The sequence below is a fragment of the Schistocerca piceifrons genome, chromosome 2 (assembly GCF_021461385.2).
Source record: "Schistocerca piceifrons isolate TAMUIC-IGC-003096 chromosome 2, iqSchPice1.1, whole genome shotgun sequence".
Lineage (NCBI taxonomy): Eukaryota > Metazoa > Arthropoda > Insecta > Orthoptera > Acrididae > Schistocerca > Schistocerca piceifrons.
This window is the reverse complement of record NC_060139.1, coordinates 579,936,143-579,956,537: the sequence shown is the minus strand read 5'-3', so window position 1 is coordinate 579,956,537 and position 20,395 is coordinate 579,936,143. Positions and strand designations below refer to the sequence as shown.

At 40.3% G+C, this 20,395-nt stretch overlaps 1 protein-coding gene and 1 non-coding gene across 7 annotated transcripts in view; both read left to right on the top strand.

The window, feature by feature from the left end:
• Window positions 1–20,395, top strand: part of LOC124777697 (RCC1 and BTB domain-containing protein 1-like) — a 204,932-nt gene that overhangs the window by 101,230 nt on the left and 83,307 nt on the right. For all 6 annotated transcript variants that reach the window (XR_007015769.1, XR_007015770.1, XM_047253177.1 and 3 more), the window contains exon 8: window positions 2,740–2,897. Coding sequence is in view for 4 of the 6 variants with exons in the window: in XM_047253177.1 (XP_047109133.1) it covers window positions 2,740–2,897 (158 nt within the window). In the remaining 2 variants the exon portion in view is untranslated. The remainder of the gene's footprint in view (window positions 1–2,739; window positions 2,898–20,395) is intronic.
• Trnat-ugu lies at window positions 3,880–3,954 on the top strand. The gene has a single exon. It is a non-coding gene; the product is annotated as a tRNA-Thr (tRNA).

The window sequence follows — 20,395 nt, the reverse complement described above, 5'->3', positions numbered from 1 at the left end:
TCACTGTAGTCAGTATTAGCTCTACTCCTGTCGTAAGTACAGCGTACTTTGCCTTTTTTCAATCTGTTTAAAGGTATGAGTTAATACTCTGGGGAAACAGCAGAAAAATAAATGAAATTATGGTGATCCAGAAGAAAACAATCAGAGTAATGGCTAAGGTAGATAATAGAACACATTGTAAACCATTGTTCATTAAATATAGAATTTTAACAGTTATTAATTTATATATTCTTGACAGTGTTAACTACATACTTGCTGAACTACCTAATTTAAGTGTAACAAATGAAAGGCATGACTACTATACAAGAACGTGTACTTCTCTGCTGTTGTCACAAAATAGATTAGCTAAAACTAACAATAGTCATAAGTATATGACAATTAAAATATATAACAAATTGTCTAAAAATGGGTCAATCAAGCCTGACAAATTATTTAAAGACAATGTTCATAACTTCTTGTTAGCTAATCCATTCTATTCATTAGAAGAATTTTTAGAAATGCCCAATATCAATTTAAATATGTAAAAATATAATGGAAGGAAACATTCCACGTGGGAAAAATTATATATAAATACAAAGATGAGGTGACTTACCGAACAAAAACGCTGGCAGGTCGATAGACACACAAACAAACACAAACATACACACAAAATTCAAGCTTTCGCAACAAATTGTTGCCTCATCAGGAAAGAGGGAAGGAGAGGGGAAGACGAAAGGAAGTGGGTTTTAAGGGAGAGGGTAAGGAGTCATTCCAATCCCGGGAGCGGAAAGACTTACCTTAGGGGGAAAAAAGGACAGGTATACACTCGCACACACGCACATATCCATCCACACATACAGACACAAGCAGACATATTTAAAGACTTTAAATATGTCTGCTTGTGTCTGTATGTGTGGATGGATATGTGCGTGTGTGCGAGTGTATACCTGTCCTTTTTTCCCCCTAAGGTAAGTCTTTCCGCTCCCGGGATTGGAATGACTCCTTACCCTCTCCTTTAAAACCCACTTCCTTTCGTCTTCCCCTCTCCTTCCCTCTTTCCTGATGAGGCAACAATTTGTTGCGAAAGCTTGAATTTTGTGTGTATGTTTGTGTTTGTTTGTGTGTCTATCGACCTGCCAGCGTTTTTGTTCGGTAAGTCACCTCATCTTTGTATTTATATATAAATATGTAAAAATTTATTTTGTAAAATTAATAGGTTAAGTGAACTGATGAAGTCTATTGCATGTAATAATGCTGAATGACCAATAAAGAATCTGAATCTGAACCCTACTTACATAAATGACCTTACTGTGACTTTTAAAGATTGTTATGATACTGCAGTGCTTGCAGATCATAAGAGTACAAATCAAAGGTCCAAATTTAAACATACCAGAAATGGCTAAGGTGATTACAGGTCGTATTTAAAATTAGTTTACAGAAAGCAGTTAAAGTCTTAATCTCACGGAGATTCATACTGTGCAATTTCAAACAAACAATAACAACCTGCTCATTTCAGAAATAGACGTGAGTGAGTTTGCAAATAAATATTGAGAGCTTATAATTCATAGTTTGGTAGTGTAGCTAGGTAGACATACTGAAATTCTTAACATAAAACTTCCATGTCAGAGTTACTGACTATATAGTTCTTGCTGCAGATTGTTACTGGACTTAATTGAAATACTTTGGTAGCCAGGAAAGCCTTAATGTTCCACATATCGGATGCACAGAAGATTATCCTCCAGCTTGTGTATGTTTTGCATCCATCTGTATCAAATGTAAAGCAGATGTAACTTGTTTTCAGATTAGAAAATAACTTAGCAGCAATCTGTCTTCATTTTTTCATGCAACCTGGCCTCCAAAAGCTTTGGAATCTGATTCTTTTCCACTTCATCTACAAACATTGTCATATTTCACACAAGTACAAAGTAGTGAACTGATCATTATGTAAGGTGTAGGCCTAATTTTTTCCTTCAGTGAATTGTAGTCACTAGATATCAGATTTCATTTGCAACTCATTAAAATTGCTTTTAAGTTGCGTGAGTAATTGAAAATTGTACACGACAGTTTCTTTCAATTAAATACATGACACAATGATTTAGAAAAATACTTGATGCAATACCTGTAGTGCACCTCATTGTTAATTCACCAGATAAGATTGTTCCACATGCAATTTATGTCCAATCATCAACAGTTCTATAATTTATGAATGATTCTGGGAAGTCCACTACTTCATTTTATTATTCAGAATGCTTTTCATCTGTAAAAATTTTGCTAAATTCATTATGTATCACTTGATCTGTGAGCAGAAAGTTCAGTTTATGACTGACTGCCACATTTCACTATTTTGTACTTCTTTGTATATTAACGTGTTACGAAACAGCAATTTGCTCATTTATTGAGTGTTTGCTATACTAGGTCAGAGGAAGTGGGGTTGATAGAATTATGTATAAAAACTATCTTTATCACATGATTTTGGGTGACTGCTTATTCTCTCCAGCATGATTATTTTCTGGTGATGAATTTCTGTTATGTGAAAATTAAAATAAAATCATCATTTTTTTTTTAAACTGTGGCACAAACTGATTTTTGGGGAATTTTTATAGTGATTAATATTGAGACAACTGCTGCATTACGTAAAACCAGCTTGTGTTTGCTGAAACTTTTACCCATGTAATCATTTTTTTGTTTACTGTGGAGACAAATTTGTCAGAGGACGTTTTAACGTGGAAGTTAGTGAAATGAAATTATTTTGTGTTGCAGGACAAATTATCACTCTACCAACAAAAACACCATTTTCTTCCTTGCATGAAGTTTTTGCCTGTTTCTCAACACCGGCTGTCATGTGGAAGCCACTGGAAGTGAAACAACATGAAGGGAATACAGTGGCAGAAAGTTTAAGAGCTGCCTTTGATGATCCAGTATGTTTCATCATCACTAAGTAATTCTATTGTTCTCTAGTAATGTTAATTATGAAGAAATAGAAATTTCTGTTTGTTTTTTGTTGGATTTGCTAAAATATTAGCTAAGTCTGGTATGTATTTCATTCCCTAAAATGAGATAGAGTACATTGGCAAAATACAAAGCCAACATCTTAGTAGTGAAGACAATACAGACTCTTTGAAGTAGCTGACCCTGAGGGGCAAAGACAGTATTCAAGGAAGGCTTTCAGATGCCATGGCCAACAGGACATATTTTTGGGTTTCTACACAATCCTGTGATGTTAGATTACCACTGATTCAGTTGGAGTCAAAGTGGAAATAGAACGAAAACCCCTAGTACTTTGTATGGGTGAACATGACAAAACTTGTATCAATACCACCCAAGTGCCTAAAGTTAGTAGTACAGGAGCCAAAGGTGTGTGTGAATATTAAGTATATTTCTCCCTCCTTTGTTGACCTGAAGCAATAAGAAGCAAGGTACTGAACACATAATAATTAAATGGACACCCTAGCTGCAAAGAGGCGTTGATATACTTCATAGGGGTCATGTTGAAAATGTGTGCCCCGACCTGGGCTCGAACCCGGGATCTCCTGCTTACATGGCAGATGCTCTATCCATCTGAGTCACCGAGGGCACAGAGGATAGTGCGGCTGCAGGGACTTATCCCTTGCATGCTCCCCGTGAGACTCACATTCCCAACATGTCCACACCACTACATTCGTAGTGCGCCTAATAGATGTTTGCCCATCATACTCATTACTCCTGGTAGATTAATCTACCAAGTCCCATAAGAGTTTGGGCATAGCGTGTGCATTCGCTCAAGAAGGTCAAAGGCCGGGAAGCCATGATGGGCAAACATCTATTAGGCACACTACAAATGTAGTGGTGTGGACATGTTGGGAAAGTGAGTCTCACGGGGAGCGTGCAAGGGTAAGTCCCTGCAAGCACACTATCCTCTGTGCCCTCGGTGGCTCAGATGGATAGAGCGTCTGCCATGTAAGCGGGAGATCCCGGGTTCGAGTCCCGGTCAGGGCACACATTTTCAACATGTCCCCTATGAAGTATATCAATGCCTCTTTGCAGCTAGGGTGACCATTTAATTATCATTTCATTCTAGCAAAAGCTGCATGGTCATTAATGGTAACTGTTCTTTCGGGAACAGATACTACCTTCATATATAGTACTTAAAAAAATTGCATTGGGTGCTGCAAGACATTTGATGGTGTTACACTGTATTTACTTATTAAATTGCCAAAAGAGTTTTTCACAACATTGATTTCAAGTCTATAGTAAATGACTCCTGTGTCACAATCAAAATCATATGAGATGTTCCAAAATGATATTTACAACTTTGATAAAATATAAATCAGAAATGGGGATAGGTGGAAAGGTGTGGTTTGCAGTGTAATGTTTATGTACACCTAGTTTTAGTAGCTGTTTAACAAAGTTTAATGTGTGAAACATCTGTAGCATACAGGGTGCCTAAGAGATATTTCAGTTGCTCCCATGTCCAACCCATCATGCCTTCATCAATGTGTGCTGTTGCTGCTCTGTGGGAACTTGCTGTTCCTATAGTTCCTGCACTGGGGTCTGGTAGGATTCCTTGAACATTGTGTACCACTGTCTGATAGCCGGATGTGATGGTGGTGTGCTTCTATAATGTGTCCACGAGTTCTGCTGGATAGGTGTCCAATTTGACCTCCACAAACATACACGATCAAAACTGTAAAGATCATTTTTGAACACTCTGCATTTAAGAGAAAAAGGAATCTTAATAAATATGTACATTTTTGTAAGTGTTTCTTTTTTAAGAAGATTGTGAATATATTGGAATCTGCCATGATTAGTAGAGATAAATTTGATCTACAGTCTATTTGTATAATTCATCAGCATTAACAGGGGTTTTTGCTGGGCTAAGTGACAGCCATATATGAATACGAGGAAGGCATACAGTGTTGTTGCCGAAGTGTGGAACAGAAGTCCATTATTTGACACAACCAGTAACTAGTGTTACATGCACTGTTAAAGGTTTCTCAAAGAATAGTGCTAAAACAGTCAGTATGGTAAAAGAGTACTTGATGCAGCTCTCTATGCTACTCTGTCCTGTGCAAGCTTCTTCACCTACCTACCAAGCTTCTTCATCTACCTACTGCAACCTACATCCTTCTGTATCCGTTTAGTGTATTCATCTCTTGGTCTCCCTCCATGATTTTTACCCTCCACGCTGCCCTCCAGTACTAAATTGGCGATCTCTTGATGCCTCAGAACATGTCCTACCAATCGATCCTTTCTTCTAGTCAAGTTGTGCCACAAACTCCTCCCCAATTCTATTCAATACCTCCTCATTAGTTATGTGATCTACCCATCTAATCTTCAGCATTCTCCTGTAGCACCACATTTCGAAAGCTTCTATTCTTTTCTTGTATAAATTAGTTATCACCCATGTTTCACTTCCATACATGGCTACACTCCATACAAATACTTTCAGAAAAGACTTCCTCACACTTAAATCTATACTCGATGTTAACAAATTTCTCTTCTTCAGAAATGCTTTCCTTGCCATTGCCAGTCTACATTTTATATCCTCTCTACTTCGACGATCATCAGTTATTTTGCTCCCCAAATAGCAAAACTCCTTTACTACTTTAAGTGTCTCATTTCCTAATCTAATTCCCTCAGCATCACCCGACTTAATTCGACTACATTCCATTATCCTCACTTTGCTTTAGTTGATGTTCATTTTATACCCTCCTTTGAAGACCCTATCCAGTTTGTTCAACTGCTCTTCAAAGTCCTTTGCTGTCTCTGACAGAAGACAGAATTACAATGTCATCAGTGAACCTCACAGTTTTTGTTTCTTCTCCATGAATTTTAATTCCTACTCTGAAGTTTTCCTTTGTTTCCTTTACTGCTTGCTCAATATACAGATTGAATAGCATCGGGGAGAGGCTACAACCCTGTCTCACTCCCTTCCCAACCACTGCTTCCCTTTCATGCCCCTTAAATCTTATAACTGCCATCTGCTTTCTGTACAAATTGTAAATAGCCTTTCGCTCCCTATATTTTACTCCTGCCGCCTTTAGAATTTGAAAGAGAGTATTCCAGTCAACATTGTTAAAAGCTTTCTCTAAGTCTACAAATGCTAGAAAAGTAGGTTTGCCTTTCCTTAATCTTTATTCTAAGATAAGTCGTAGGGTCAGTGTTGCCTCGCATGTTCCAACATTTCTACGGAATCCAAATTAATGTTCCCTGAGGTCGGCTTCTACCAGTTTTTCCATTCGTCCGTAAAGAATTTGCGTTAGTATTTTGCAGCTGTGACTTATTAAACTGATAGTTCAGTAATTTTCACATCTGTCAACACCTGCTTTCTTTGGGATTAGAATTATTATATTCTTCTTGAAGTCTGAGGGTATTTCGCCTGTCTTGTACATCTTGCTCACCAGATGGTAGTGTTTTGTCATGACTGGCTCTCCCAAGGCTGTCAGTAGTTCTAATGGAATGTTGTCTACTCCGGGGGGCCTTGTTTCGACTTAGGTCTTTCAGTGCTCTGTCAAACTCTTCACGCAGTATCATATCTCCCATTTCATCTTTATCTACATCCTCTTCCATTTCCATAATATTGTCCTCAAGAACATCGCCCCTGTACAGACCCTCTATACACTGCTTCCACCTTTCTGCTTTCCCTTCTTTGCTTAGAACTGGGTTTCCATATGAGCTCTTGATATTCATACAAGTGGTTCTCTTTTCTCCAAAGGTCTCTCTAATTTTTATGTAGGCAGTATCTAGGGGGGGGGGGGGGGGTGGCAGTAGTGTATATTGGAGAATATTTTATATCCCAGATTAAGTAGTGTGATCCCTCTGTAATTGCCACACTCCATCTGATCTCCTTTCTTATATATTTGAGATATGCTACCCTCTTTCCATTGTTGGGGCATTTTCTCCTGTTCGCATATTCTGGTGGTCATTTTCAGAAGGCTTCATTCCAACTCTCTGCCTCCTTGCTTGAACAGTTCTGCTGGAATACCATCTGTCCCTGCCGCCTTGTTTTTCAATTTCTTCATGGCAGTTTTTACTTCTTCTGTATTGGCGGGGCAGTGTTGTCTGGGTCCTCTTCCCCATTCGTTTCTATTGGATTCCTTGGTATAGTTATTCTAAGGTTGAGGAGACTATCAAATTACATGCGCCATCTTCCGCATATTCCCTGTCTCATCTTTTATTAAGCTTGTTTTACTACCAAAAGGCTTCCATGCTGCATTCACCTCCCTATAGAATTTTCTTATTTCATTTTTGCTTCTCATGAGCTCCATTTCTTTGATACTTGCTTTCGTCCATTCTCTCTCTTCTTTTGTGAGTCCTCTGTTCAATCCTCCATTTTTCTTTGTATTCTTCTACTATCCTCCTCATACAGTGTGATCGCAGTGTTCTTCTATATGCTTCTTTCTATTCTTCAGTTGCTATTTTGCATTCAGTATCAAACCATGATGGTCTTACTTGTCTTGTCCCAATTCCAAGCATCTCTCTTGCTGATATCTCCACATTTTTTTTTATCGCTTCCCACTGATCTTCAGTGTTGTTATATTGTCCAAAGTTTTCCAGAATCTGAGTTATCTTCTCCTGATACTGTTCTCTAACTTCCACTGATTCTAAAGTTGTTATATTTCTGTGCCCTGAGTCAGACTCCATTTGCTGTGTTAGATATCCTTGCCCTCACCCGTGCCCATACCAAAAAATGATCTTTATCCATGTTTGGGCCTCTGAGACTCCTCCTATTTGTGTCTCACATCTATCAACACATGGTCGATCTGGTTTACTGTGTTTCCATCCGGTGAGGTCCATGTTCCCTCATGTATTTCTTTATGCGCGAACATTGTTGATTCTGTTACCATATTTATAGATGCTGCAAACAGCATAAGCCTTGCTCCGTTCTCATTACTTGTTGCATGTTTTCTGTGAGGACCAATTATCAGTCCATAAATCTGTTCTTTCCCCATGTGAGTGTTTAGGTCTCCGGCTATTATTTTAATATCATGCCCTGGGCACTCATCATATGCTCTTTCCAAAGATTCATAGAATACTTCTTTCTCTTCTTCTTCTTCGTATTCTTCTGTTGGTGCATGGGCATTAATTATGGAATAGTTAAAGAATTTCCCCTTTATCCTGAGTGTTGATAGTCTTGGACTAATAGGTGTAAATCTTTTAATTGACGATGTACAACAAATCCTATCCCCAGCTCATTATTTCTTTTGCTGCAGCTATAAAATACACTCCTGGAAATTGAAATGAGAACACCGTGAATTCATTGTCCCAGGAAGGGGAAACTTTATTGACACATTCCTGGGGTCAGATACATCACATGATCACACTGACAGAACCACAGGCACATAGACACAGGCAACAGAGCATGCACAATGTCGGCACTAGTACAGTGTATATCCACCTTTCGCAGCAATGCAGGCTGCTATTCTCCCATGGAGACGATCGTAGAGATGCTGGATGTAGTCCTGTGGAACTGCTTGCCATGCCATTTCCACCTGGCGCCTCAGTTGGACCAGCGTTCGTGCTGGACGTGCAGACCGCGTGAGACGACGCTTCATCCAGTCCCAAACATGCTCAATGGGGGACAGATCCGGAGATCTTGCTGGCCAGGGTAGTTGACTTACACCTTCTAGAGCACGTTGGGTGGCCGGGATACATGCAGACGTGCATTGTCCTGTTGGAACAGCAAGTTCCCTTGCCGGTCTAGGAATGGTAGAACGATGGGTTCGATGACGGTTTGGATGTACCGTGCACTATTCAGTGTCCCCTCGACGATCACCAGTGGTGTACGGCCAGTGTAGGAGATCGCTCCCCACACCATGATGCCGGGTGTTGGCCCTGTGTGCCTCGGTCGTATGCAGTCCTGATTGTGGCGCTCACCTGCACGGCGCCAAACACGCATACGACCATCATTGGCACCAAGGCAGAAGCGACTCTCATCGCTGAAGACGACACGTCTCCATTCGTCCCTCCATTCATGCCTGTCGCGACACCACTGGAGGCGGGCTGCACGATGTTGGGGCGTGAGCGGAAGACGGCTTAACGGTGTGCGGGACCGTAGCCCAGCTTCATGGAGACGGTTGCGAATGGTCCTCGCCGATACCCCAGGAGCAACAGTGTCCCTAATTTGCTGGGAAGTGGCGGTGCTGTCCCCTACGGCACTGCGTAGGATCCTATGGTCTTGGCGTGCATCCGTGCGTCACTGCGGTCCGGTCCCAGGTCGACGGGCACGTGCACCTTCCGCCGACCACTGGCGACAACATCGATGTACTGTGGAGACCTCACGCCCCATGTGTTGAGCAATTCGGCGGTACGTCCACCCGGCCTCCCGCATGCCCACTATACGCCCTCGCTCAAAGTCCGTCAACTGCACATACGGTTCACGTCCACACTGTCGCGGCATGCTACCAGTGTTAAAGACTGCGATGGAGCTCCGTATGCCACGGCAAACTGGCTGACACTGACGGCGGCGGTGCACAAATGCTGCGCAGCTAGCGCCATTCGACGGCCAACACCGCGGTTCCTGGTGTGTCCGCTGTGCCGTGCGTGTGATCATTGCTTGTACAGCCCTCTCGCAGTGTCCGGAGCAAGTATGGTGGGTCTGACACACCGGTGTCAATGTGTTCTTTTTTCCATTTCCAGGAGTGTATATTCGCTTCCTTCTTTTCTAAAATTCCACTGTCCATCCATCTAATTTCTTGTAGTGCTATTATACTTTTATTCAGATTCATTATTTGATACAGCATTACTTTCAGTGCTGCTGGGCGATGTAGGGATCTCACATTCTGAGTACCAATGTATATGTATAGATATGATCTAGGCATTATATTTCTCTTCTTCCGTATTCTCCCTCCTTCATTTACTTTTATTCCACCCTCATTGTCCTTTTTCCATACCAGGCCAGTCTTTCTTCATCTGTCCAGCTTTACTTTGCAGAAGTTTCGCAACAATTGTTTTTTACAGAGCAGGCTGTCAACCCTGCGTCCGCCCCTACTGTGGGATGGGTGCTTTTTAATCAAGGTTTTCTTCCCTTGGCCTTTGGAGACCCAACTCCCAACTGCAAGGCGGCTGTTGTTTTGCTGGTTTTGGTCCCCCCCGGTATTTGATTTCCCCGGTGTCCATCATATCTGGTGAATGTTCCCCAATCCGCCACCTGGGGGGCCACCTGATGGGAGACTAGCATCTCCACACTGATTCCAACTGCACCCACCCCACGCCATTATAGAGCCTCCACCAGCTCGAACAGTCCCCTACTGACATGCAGGGTCCATGGATTCATGAGGTTGTCTCCATACCTGCACACATTCATCCGGAACGTGTTTCCAGTCATCAACAATCCATTGTTGGTGTTGATGGACTCAGGCAAGGCGAGACATAAAGGTTTATGTCGTGCAGTCATCAAGGGTGCACGAGTGGGCCTTTGGCTCCGAAAGCCCATATCAATGAAATTTCATTGAAGGGTTCGCACACTGACACTTCTTGATGGCCCAGCATTGAAATCTCCAGCAATTTGCAGAAGGGTTGCACTTCCGTTATGTTGAACGATTCTCTTCAGTCATCGTTGGTCCCATCCTTGCAGGATGTTTGTCCTGCCACAGCGATGTCAGAGATTTGATGTTTTACGGGATTCCTGATATTCATGATACACTCGTGAAATGGTTATACGGGAAAATCGCCACTTCATCACTACCTCGGAGATGCTGCGTCCCATCGCTCATGCACCAACTATAAGACCACGTTCAAACTCACTTAAATCTAGATTACCTGCCATTATAGCAGCAGTAACCAATCTAACAACTGCGCTGGACACTTGTTGTCTCATGTAGGCACTGCTGACCACAACACTGTATTCTGCCAGTTTACATATCTTTGTATTTGAATCCGCATTCCTATACCAGTTTATTTGGTGTTTCAGTGTATATTGTGCAGTTGTACTGATTACAATTCCCAAAGAGTACATGCTGACTTGTATTTCATTATTATGCTGGCTAGGCCATTTTGACACTTAAACGGTTAAGTATCTCAGAATGTAATCCACCTTCTAAATCCAGTGCCATTATCTTTAAATCCGATATTCTTAGATCTATCTGAGTCTTTTCTTGACATGACACAGGAATATTATAATATTGGAATTTGTTGTGTCTGTGTTTGAACTTAGTTGCCCCCATGTCATCATTAGTTTTTACCTTTAATTCTTCAAATCCAGCCTTTCCATCTGCTTTAAATTGTTTAAGCTTTTCAAAAGAATCCTAGAGGTGCTCTTTCATTGTGCATATTAATACTTGCACGCAATTCAAATATGATGCACAAAACACTTCCCCATATTACAAAAGTTACTTATATTGGTCTGGAAAATCACTATTTAAAACAAAATCAACAAATAGAACCACAATGTCATACTAGTTAGAAAAACTAAAGGTTTCTGCTGTTTATATGGGTCACCTGGTTTTGCTGTACTGGATGCCACATGGTAAGGTAGACTGCGATGCACCACTGGTACCCTTGGTGGAGTAATGGTTCTGCTGTGTCTCATCCTAGAAGTTGCTCAGTAGTCGTTAGTTGACCACAGCAATTTGTCACTGACCACCAAATTGGCCACCTTTGTTCTGTACCGACACCTTCTAGAAAATCTTCTTTGTTGAATATAATGCTTAAACCTCTAATTACATGTTATCAGTACCAAATTATTCATAATTGACTTTAGCACTTAGTTCTAAATACACAGTTCTTTTATGACCTGTTATCTTTTTATCACATTTTATGGTCCCCATATCAATTTCTTACAAAATTCAAATTTTCAATCAACTTCAGTGAGTAAACAGTTCTCTCTTTAATTAATGTTTTGGATGAAGCAAAAAATTGTTTTATTTCATACATTTCTTCTTGCATTTACTCTTCTTTTATGGTTTGTCACTAAGATCTTCCATCCACTTTGCAATTTGTGTCCTGCACTAGGATCACAGATGTGGTGTAATTGCTGCCTCGGATGTAGGGTTGGTTGGTTGGTTTGGGGGAAGAGACCAAACAGCGAGGTCATCGGTCTCATCGGATTAGGGAAGGTTGGAGAAGGAAGTCGGCCGTGCCCTTTCAAAGGAACCATCCCGGCATTTGCCTGGAGTGATTTAGGCAAACCACGGAAAACCTAAATCAGGATGGTCGGACGCGGTCGGATATAGGGTTTTTATGTTACTTGTATAACAGCTGTTTGACTATGGATCTCCCGCAGTGGTCTTTCTTATATCTTCACAAAGGCTGTAGTGATTATTTTAAAATGCAAATTATGATATATAGGGTGAAGCGAAATTTGCGCACTTAGGCTTCGCAGCGCGACTACTCACATGCCAGCAATAAAAAAAGGTCCCTCAGAAAATTTTGTCTTGCGAGTACATCCGGCAGAAAAAGGATGTTAAAGAGTGTCAATCCGGCAACATTGTAACAACACATATGGTAACTACCTCCGAGACCACATACGTAGAAATGGAAGAGAGGTCAGCTTTGGAAGAAGCACTTTCCATGTTGTGGGCTCAAATTTATTCGCAGCACTTCATCTACTAGATGTGAAACCTGTTTTCTTTGTACCCTCCTTTAATGGCCACATAGATTAGTACCAGCTATTATTCTTGCCTCGTTCAGGTCCTTTACATTTTGTTAGGGCCTTACGTTACCAGTAGGACTAGCAACATGCTTTATCAGGATGTATATGACCTGGGACAACCGGGAGATCCGGAAAAAAGCCGGGAATTTTTTCATCCAGGAGAAAACCGGGAAAAACCCGGGAAATTTTTAGAATTCCGGGAGTTTTTCATTGTTTTTGTTTTCAGTTAAATTTTTGTAATTTTGACTGGTAAGAACCGATACTGGAAACAAAGGGTATTACTGTATCCTGCTACTGCACAATAATACTGCAGCAATAAAACACGAACGAGAGAAAAAATGAAAATAAAACTTAAATTGTAAAGGAAATGCGCAATATACAGCAATAAAACACAGTGCTCATACAAGTGTCTGCCAACAGCAAAATATGTCAAAGGCTTTAGGAAGACTATGCAATGCTTTGTAACAAAAAATTGCCTCCGATGAGCGTGACGTCACAACTGTTTACATTAGGTTCGGTTTAGCAGTTATGAGCGGGATCATTGAGTGATACCTTCTCCCGCTTCTGGCTACAGAAATGTGGCTGTTGGCTGTGTAAGCAGTCACAGCAAGCAGCTAGATGATACCGGGAAAAATTTTACTGGAGCACCTAAGCTGCCAGATTCATGCATGCGCACCAGGCCCAGATCTAGGAGGGGGAGGGGGGGGGGGGGGCAAATTCATATTCTTGAGGGGAAAAACCCTGTTTCACAAAGCGACTAGCATCGAGTGCACATTAGTGTGTTGATTATTCATATGACTTTGAAATAATCCCTGTCGGTTTTTGAACATTATTGAACACATTCTAAGTTGATTTCTAAATGAATCGTAAGTTGATCTGTGAATGCGTGCATAGTTTACATGATGTCTCTGTCAGGGGAATCCTCGTCGCATGTAGAAACAAACTTTTCTACAGACAGAAGGGGCTATACGAGCTGAGCGGAGTCAATGCCGAACGGATGAATGCCAACCACTGTCCGATTGTGTGGTTGATTGGGTTTGCGAATGATGAGCGTTGTTACAATTACTAGCGAAATCCATAGATTCAGACTACAGGAGTCGAAATAAACGATAACAGGCAAGAAAGATTACGTATTACCTTCTTGGTGTATCCAAGAAAATGAAATTTTGACAGAAAATTTTTGGCCAGATCGCTATACTAGTAAGGGCCAGTTGTACAGTCCCTGGCTAGCAGCCGCTTTAAGTTATATTCTGAAAGAAACACGGAAATCGTGTTGTACGAACGTGTAACAACGCCTACCCGGAGAATAACCACGGCGAACTAAACCGGTGATTCTGGCAGAGTTAGTGAAGTTAACCTGTGAATGAGCTTTGACATTGGCAGGAGTAGTTATAGAATTAGTGATAACAAGACTGTTTGTTAGAACGAGGATGGGGAAGAAACGGGGACATCACACAAATTATGAAACAGTATGACGATTCCTAGTTTGTATAAAAATTTCGTACTACTACTTTTCGATCTCATGCTCGAGAAACTGGAGTGTATGAATGTAGTGTGAAACTATTTCCTTACGTAAAACTTTTTGCTTGTAGTAGGCCTGATAGGCATTTGATATTGGTGCTTTGTTAATAATATTCTGTCGTTACAAAAAAGCCCGTTTGTGCCAAAACAGTCTCGTTTATTTGGTGTGTGTACAATTATTGTAGCATTAGAAAGGCCTATTTTGTTTTATCTAGCAGACAGTGACAAAATAGACGTAATCAGATTGGGAAACCACACCAGTCTTGGGTCCTATTGTGTTAACAGCTTTTTCAGTATTAGACAATGACTTTTCGATTTTTCATGTACCATGTACCATGTCCCATGAACCATTGACCTTACCGTTGGTGGGGAGGCTTGCGTGCCTCAACGATACAGATAGCCGTACCGTAGGTGCGACCACAACGGAGGGGTATCTGTTGAGAGGCCAGACAAATGTGTGGTTCCTGAAGAGGGGCAGCAGACTTTTCAGTAGTTGCAGGGGCAACAGTCTGGATGATTGACTGATCTGGCCTTGTAACACTAACCAAAATGGCCTTGCTGTTGTGGTACTGCGAACGGCAGAAAGCAAGGGGAAACTACGGCCGTAATTTTTCCCGAGGACATGCAGCTTTACTGTATGATTAAATGATGATGGCGTCCTCTTGGGTAAAATATTCCGGAGGTAAAATAGTCCCCCATTCGGGTCTCCGGGCGGGGACTACTCAGGAGGATGTTGTTATCAGGAGAAAGAAAACTGGCATTCTACGGATCGGAGCGTGGAATGTCAGATCCCTTAATCAGGGAGGTAGGTTAGAAAATTTAAAAAGGGAAATGGATAGGTTAAAGTTAGATATAGTGGGAATTAGTGAAGTTCGATGGCAGGAGGAACAAGTCTTCTGGTCAGGTGAATACAGGGTTATAAATACAAAATCAAATAGGGGTAATGCAGGAGTAGATTTAATAATATTGAATAAAAAAATAGGTGTACGGGTAAGCTACTATAAGCAGCATAGTGAACGCATTATTGTGGCCAAGGTAGACTCGAAGCCCACGCCTACTACAGTAGTACAAGTTTATATGCCAACTAGCTCTGCAGATGATGAAGAAATTGAAGAAATGTATGAGGAGATAAAAGAAATTATTCAGGTAGTGAAGGGAGACGAAAATTTAATAGTCATGGGTGACTGGAATTCGAGAGTAGGAAAAGGGAGAGAAGGAAACATAGTAGGTGAATATGGATTGGGGCTAAGAAGTGAAAGAGGAAGCCACCTGCTAGAATTTTGCGCAGAGCCTAACTTAATCATAGCTAATACTTGGTTTAAAAATCATGAAAGAAGGTTGTATACATGGAAGAACCCTGGAGATACTAAAAGGTGTCAGATAGATTATATAATGGTAAGACAGAGATTTAGGAACCAGGTTTTAAGTTGTAAGACATTTCCAGGGGCAGATTTGGACTCTGACCACAGTCTATGGGTTATGAACTGTAGATTAAAACTGAAGAAACTGCAAGAAGGTGGGAAATTAAGGAGATGGGACCTAGATAAACTGAAAGAACCAGAGATTGTACAGAGTTTCAGGAAGAGCATAAGGGAACAATTGACAGGAATGGGGGAAAGAAATACAGTAGAAGACGAATGGGTAGCTCTGAGGGATGAAGTAGTGAAGGCAGCAGAGGATAAAGTAGGTAAAAAGACGGGGCTAGTAGAAATCCTTGGGTAACAGAAGGATTATTGAATTTAATTGATGAAAGGAGAAAATATAATAACGCAGTAAATGAAGCAGACAAAAAGGAATACAAACGTCTCAAAAATGATATCGACAGGAAGTGCAAAATGGATAAGCAGGGATGCCTAGAGGGCAAATGTAAGGATGTAGAGGCTTATCTCACTAGGGGTAAGATAGATACTGCCTACAGGAAAATTAAAAAGACCTTTGGAGAAAGGAGAACCACTTGCATGAATATCAAGAGGTTTGATGGAAACCCAGTTCTAAGCAAAGAACTTGTTATGCATTGTGTGAGAAATGGGCTAGTCTTAATGGTGACTATGTTGAAAAGTAAATGTATGGTTTTGAAGCTTAAGAATTGTATTTTATTGTACTTTTTGCGTGATCTTCCTAATTGATTCTGTTTGTGTTCTAGTATCATATGTGCATTACTTTTCAGTTTACCCGTGTATATAGAAAGCTTTTGTTGCATCATTCACTGGTAAGAATATGTAGGGATATGCTCCACTCCTTTGGAGTGGTATGTATTACTATAAAAGTTTTTTTTACATCTGTATCTACACTCTGAAAACCATCGTGAAGTGCATGGCAGAGGGGACATCCCATTGTACCAGTTGTTAGGGTTTCTTCCTGTTCCATTCATGCATGGAGTGCAGGAAGAATGATTGTTTGAATGTCTCTGTGCATGCATTAATTCTTCTAATCTAACCCTCATGATATCTGTATGAGTGATACATAGGGGGTCGTAGTATATTCCTAAGAGTCATCAGTTAAAGTCGGTTCTTGAAACTTCGATAAGAGACTTTGTCAGGATAGTTTACGTCTGTCTTAAAGAGTCTGCCAGTTCAGTTCCTTCAGTATCTGTGCGACACTCTCCCATGAATCAAACAAACCTGTGATCATTTGTACTGCCCTTCTCTGTACACGTTCAGTATTCCCTGTTAGTCCTATTTAGTACAGGTCCCACACACTTAAGCAATATTCTAGAACTGGTTGTGAGTTATTTGTAAGCAATCTCCTTTGTAGACTGATTGCACTTCCCCAGCATTGTACCGATAAACTGATGTCTACCACCTGCTTTACCCATGACTGAGCCTATCTGATCATTCCATTCCATTTCATATCCCTACAGTGTGTTACACCCAGGTTTTTGTATGAGATGGCCAATTCTAGCCGTGTGTCATTGCTATTGTAGGATACTATGTTTTTTAGTTTTGTTATGTGCACAATTTTACATTTTTGAACATCTAAAAGCAAGTTGCCAATCTCTGCACCTTTTTGAAATCTTATTGAGATCTGACTGAATGTCTATGCAGCTTCTTTCAGACAGTGCTTCATTGTATATAATTGCATCATCTGCAAAATGTCTGAGGTTACTAGTAATATTGTCTGCAAGGTCATTATTATACAACATGAACAGCAAGGGTCCAACACATTTCCCTCTGGTATACCTGAAGTAACTTCATCATCTGACGATGACACTCTAGCCAAGATAACATGTTGTGTCCTCCCTACCAAAGAGTCCTCAATTCTGTCACAAATTTCACTTGATACCCTATATGATTGTACTTTTGATGATGACCATAGGTATGTTTTTCAAAAATCAAGAAATACTGCATCTACATGACTGCTTTGATACAAAACTTTCAGTATGTCATGTGAGAAAAGTTTGAATTGGATTTCACATGATCATTGTTTTCGGAATCCGTGCTGGTTGGCATAAAAGAGGTCACTGTGTTCGAGATACCTCATTATGTTTGAGCTCAGAATGTGTTCAAAGATTGCTTGGCAAATTGATGTGAAGGATATTGGATAGTAGTTTTGTGAACCACTTCTACTACCCTTCTTGTAGATGGGTGTGACTTGTGCTTTTTGCTAAGAACTAGGCATGGTGTTTTGTGTGAGGGCCCTTTGATAGATTGTAGCTAGAAGAGGGGCTAAGCTGCAAAGTCTGTATAGAATCTGACAGGGCTTCCATCGGGCCCTGTAGCTTTTTTCTAACCCATTTGATTCCTTTGTAATCCAAGGCTTTTTATGTCTGAGTAGTGACATGCTTTGTTTTCTTGAGAAAGTAGTTGTTAATTATTGATAAAAACTGATCCATAAATACATTAAATTTTAAAACAACTCTGTCACATTATGAACAGCCCTACTATTAGCTTCCCTGTAAGGCTGCTGAAATGCTCTGTTGTCTTTTCATTAATTACCCTGTTTTTTTGTGATACCATTTCACTGTAATTAGCTAAACTATTTGATGAGCATCACGGTCAGAGAGGCTGTTCAGTATTGGATAAACAGTTGTATCACAGATTTAGGGTCCATGTACATGTGTGTTTTCTGTTAGTGTACTGCTTCCTTATGTAGCTCTGGAGGGGAAACAGAACACAGGTTATTGGTGTTAACTGACATTTACAAATCATTACTGTTATCAGAATGCTTCAGAACATTTATATTAAAATCATTTGTTTTCTTTTGGTGTCTAGGTAACATAACAACTCAAATGTTGTTCATTCAATGTTGATGGTACCCTTGTAGAATCTCAATAAAGCTCACATTTGTATTAGACATTGCTGCACCTCAGTTCGCTTCTGTTAATATATCCTTCATCTTTGGCCAGGCTGTTGTCTGCTTCCACAGTTATTGGCATCTGCTGCTCTCTGTTCAAGTCCCCATGCGTGGATGAAATGAAATTAATTTCCAAGATTTTTTACAGGTTGCAATTTTAATATTAGTGTTGTTTGAAACTTCCTGGCAGACTAAAACTGCGTACCTCACTGAGACTCAGTCCAGAATCCTTTCCTTTTCAGGGCAATTTTCTTATTGACTGAGTTATCCAGCCATGACTCACAACCCACCATTGTGGCTTCACTTCTGTCCGTAACTCTCCTCCATTCTGATCTGTACAGAAGCTAGTCTGCATACCTAGCAGGGCTAACACTCCTGAGAGAAAGGATATTACAGAGAGATGGATTAGGCTGAGCCTAGTGGATTGTTTCCAGAATGAATCACTCACTCTGCAGTGGATTGTTCGCCGTTTTGAAACTTAATAGCTGGTTGGTTAATATTATCACTCTTGTAAAAATTCCATGAAGGAAATGTAAGTGTATGTGCACCTCCCCTGGCTCTCTTCCACTCACTCACTCTCTCACACAAACACTTATGGCTGTGGTGACACTGATAATGAATGGGCGCCAAAGCTGAAGGATGTGTGTGTGTGTGTGTGTGTGTGTGTGTGTGTGTGTGTGTGGGGGGGGGGGGGGGGGGGGGGAGGAGTGAGCAACATAGGGCAGGCTGTAATTCCTTTGGATAAGATCAAGCAGTCCATGGGTGCACTGTCTGTTCATAGCATCCAATGGCCACAATATTTTGGGAAATAGGCCATAAGATAACAATGACTAAACAGAGGTGGTGGTGGTGGTGGTGGTGGTGGTGGTGGTGTGGGGGTGTCACATCCACCCACAGCCTAATATCCTCTCTCTGCTGCTCAGCACAAATTTAATTGTTACATAGTAATAAGTTGTTATATAAAGAGTATACTTGTTACTGGAGCTGGCATTGACTTTTGATTTACATTATACTGTTATTGTATATGCTGAGAGTCAGAATACTTTTCACATCTACAATAGTTGTGTGACAGCAGGTGTAATTTGTTAGAAATCAAGTGTCACCCTATCAAAGACTTTTTATATGACTATGTAATTTTCTGTAATCATTACATTTTTGTTGGTTTTTGCTGTCTTGGGAACTATATTATATTTTGTGACAGTTTAGTCTTGCTTGTGCTTGAACACTTTCTACTGAAATACTGTCATAATGGAAATAGTATATAGATGTAGAATAGAAACAATCCATACATCCATAACAACATACTAAATGGTTTTTCTAAATTGCTTAAGGCAAATGTTATGGTGTTTCCCTGAGAAATGTACAGTTCCTTTCCTTATCCAGTCATTGTTTGTGTGCTGTCTTTAGTGGCTTCATCATTGATAGGGTGTTCAGTTATAATCTTCATTTTATCATGTAAAAAATCTTATCAGTACAGGAGAGAATCTTTCTTATTAATAAATTTGCAATCAAATTATTTTTTAATGAGCTACTGGTTTAGATTTGAACAAGCAGCTAATTGGTTTATATTGTAGACATGCTGATTGTTAAGAAAGAATATGAATCGGAAGGCATTTGTAGTCTGTGACCGGAAATAAAACTTTATATATAATGTCTTATTTTCCTTCAGGCAGTTACTCCTGAAATGGGTGTAACATTGAAGCCAGCGATCAGTTTTACATGCATTGTTAACCTCATTTATTTGTGGACACTGTGAAAGTAAAATAATGAAAGTAATACTCATTTAGCTATAATTCCATATATTTAAAGAAAGGGCTAGTTTTTTATTTTTTTAAAGGTGTCTGTCATTTTATAATAATGCAGATATTTGGAGTGGTTGTTAACTCTATAGACTCATACATAGCATACAAGTCTCATTTTGTGAGTGGCGATTGTCAGAATACTTGTGAGCATCATAAGTTCAATTTGTTTTTTATTTCACCTTTTTAAGCACTCTGATGAAGAAGCTGATACAGTCAACAAATGTTCCAT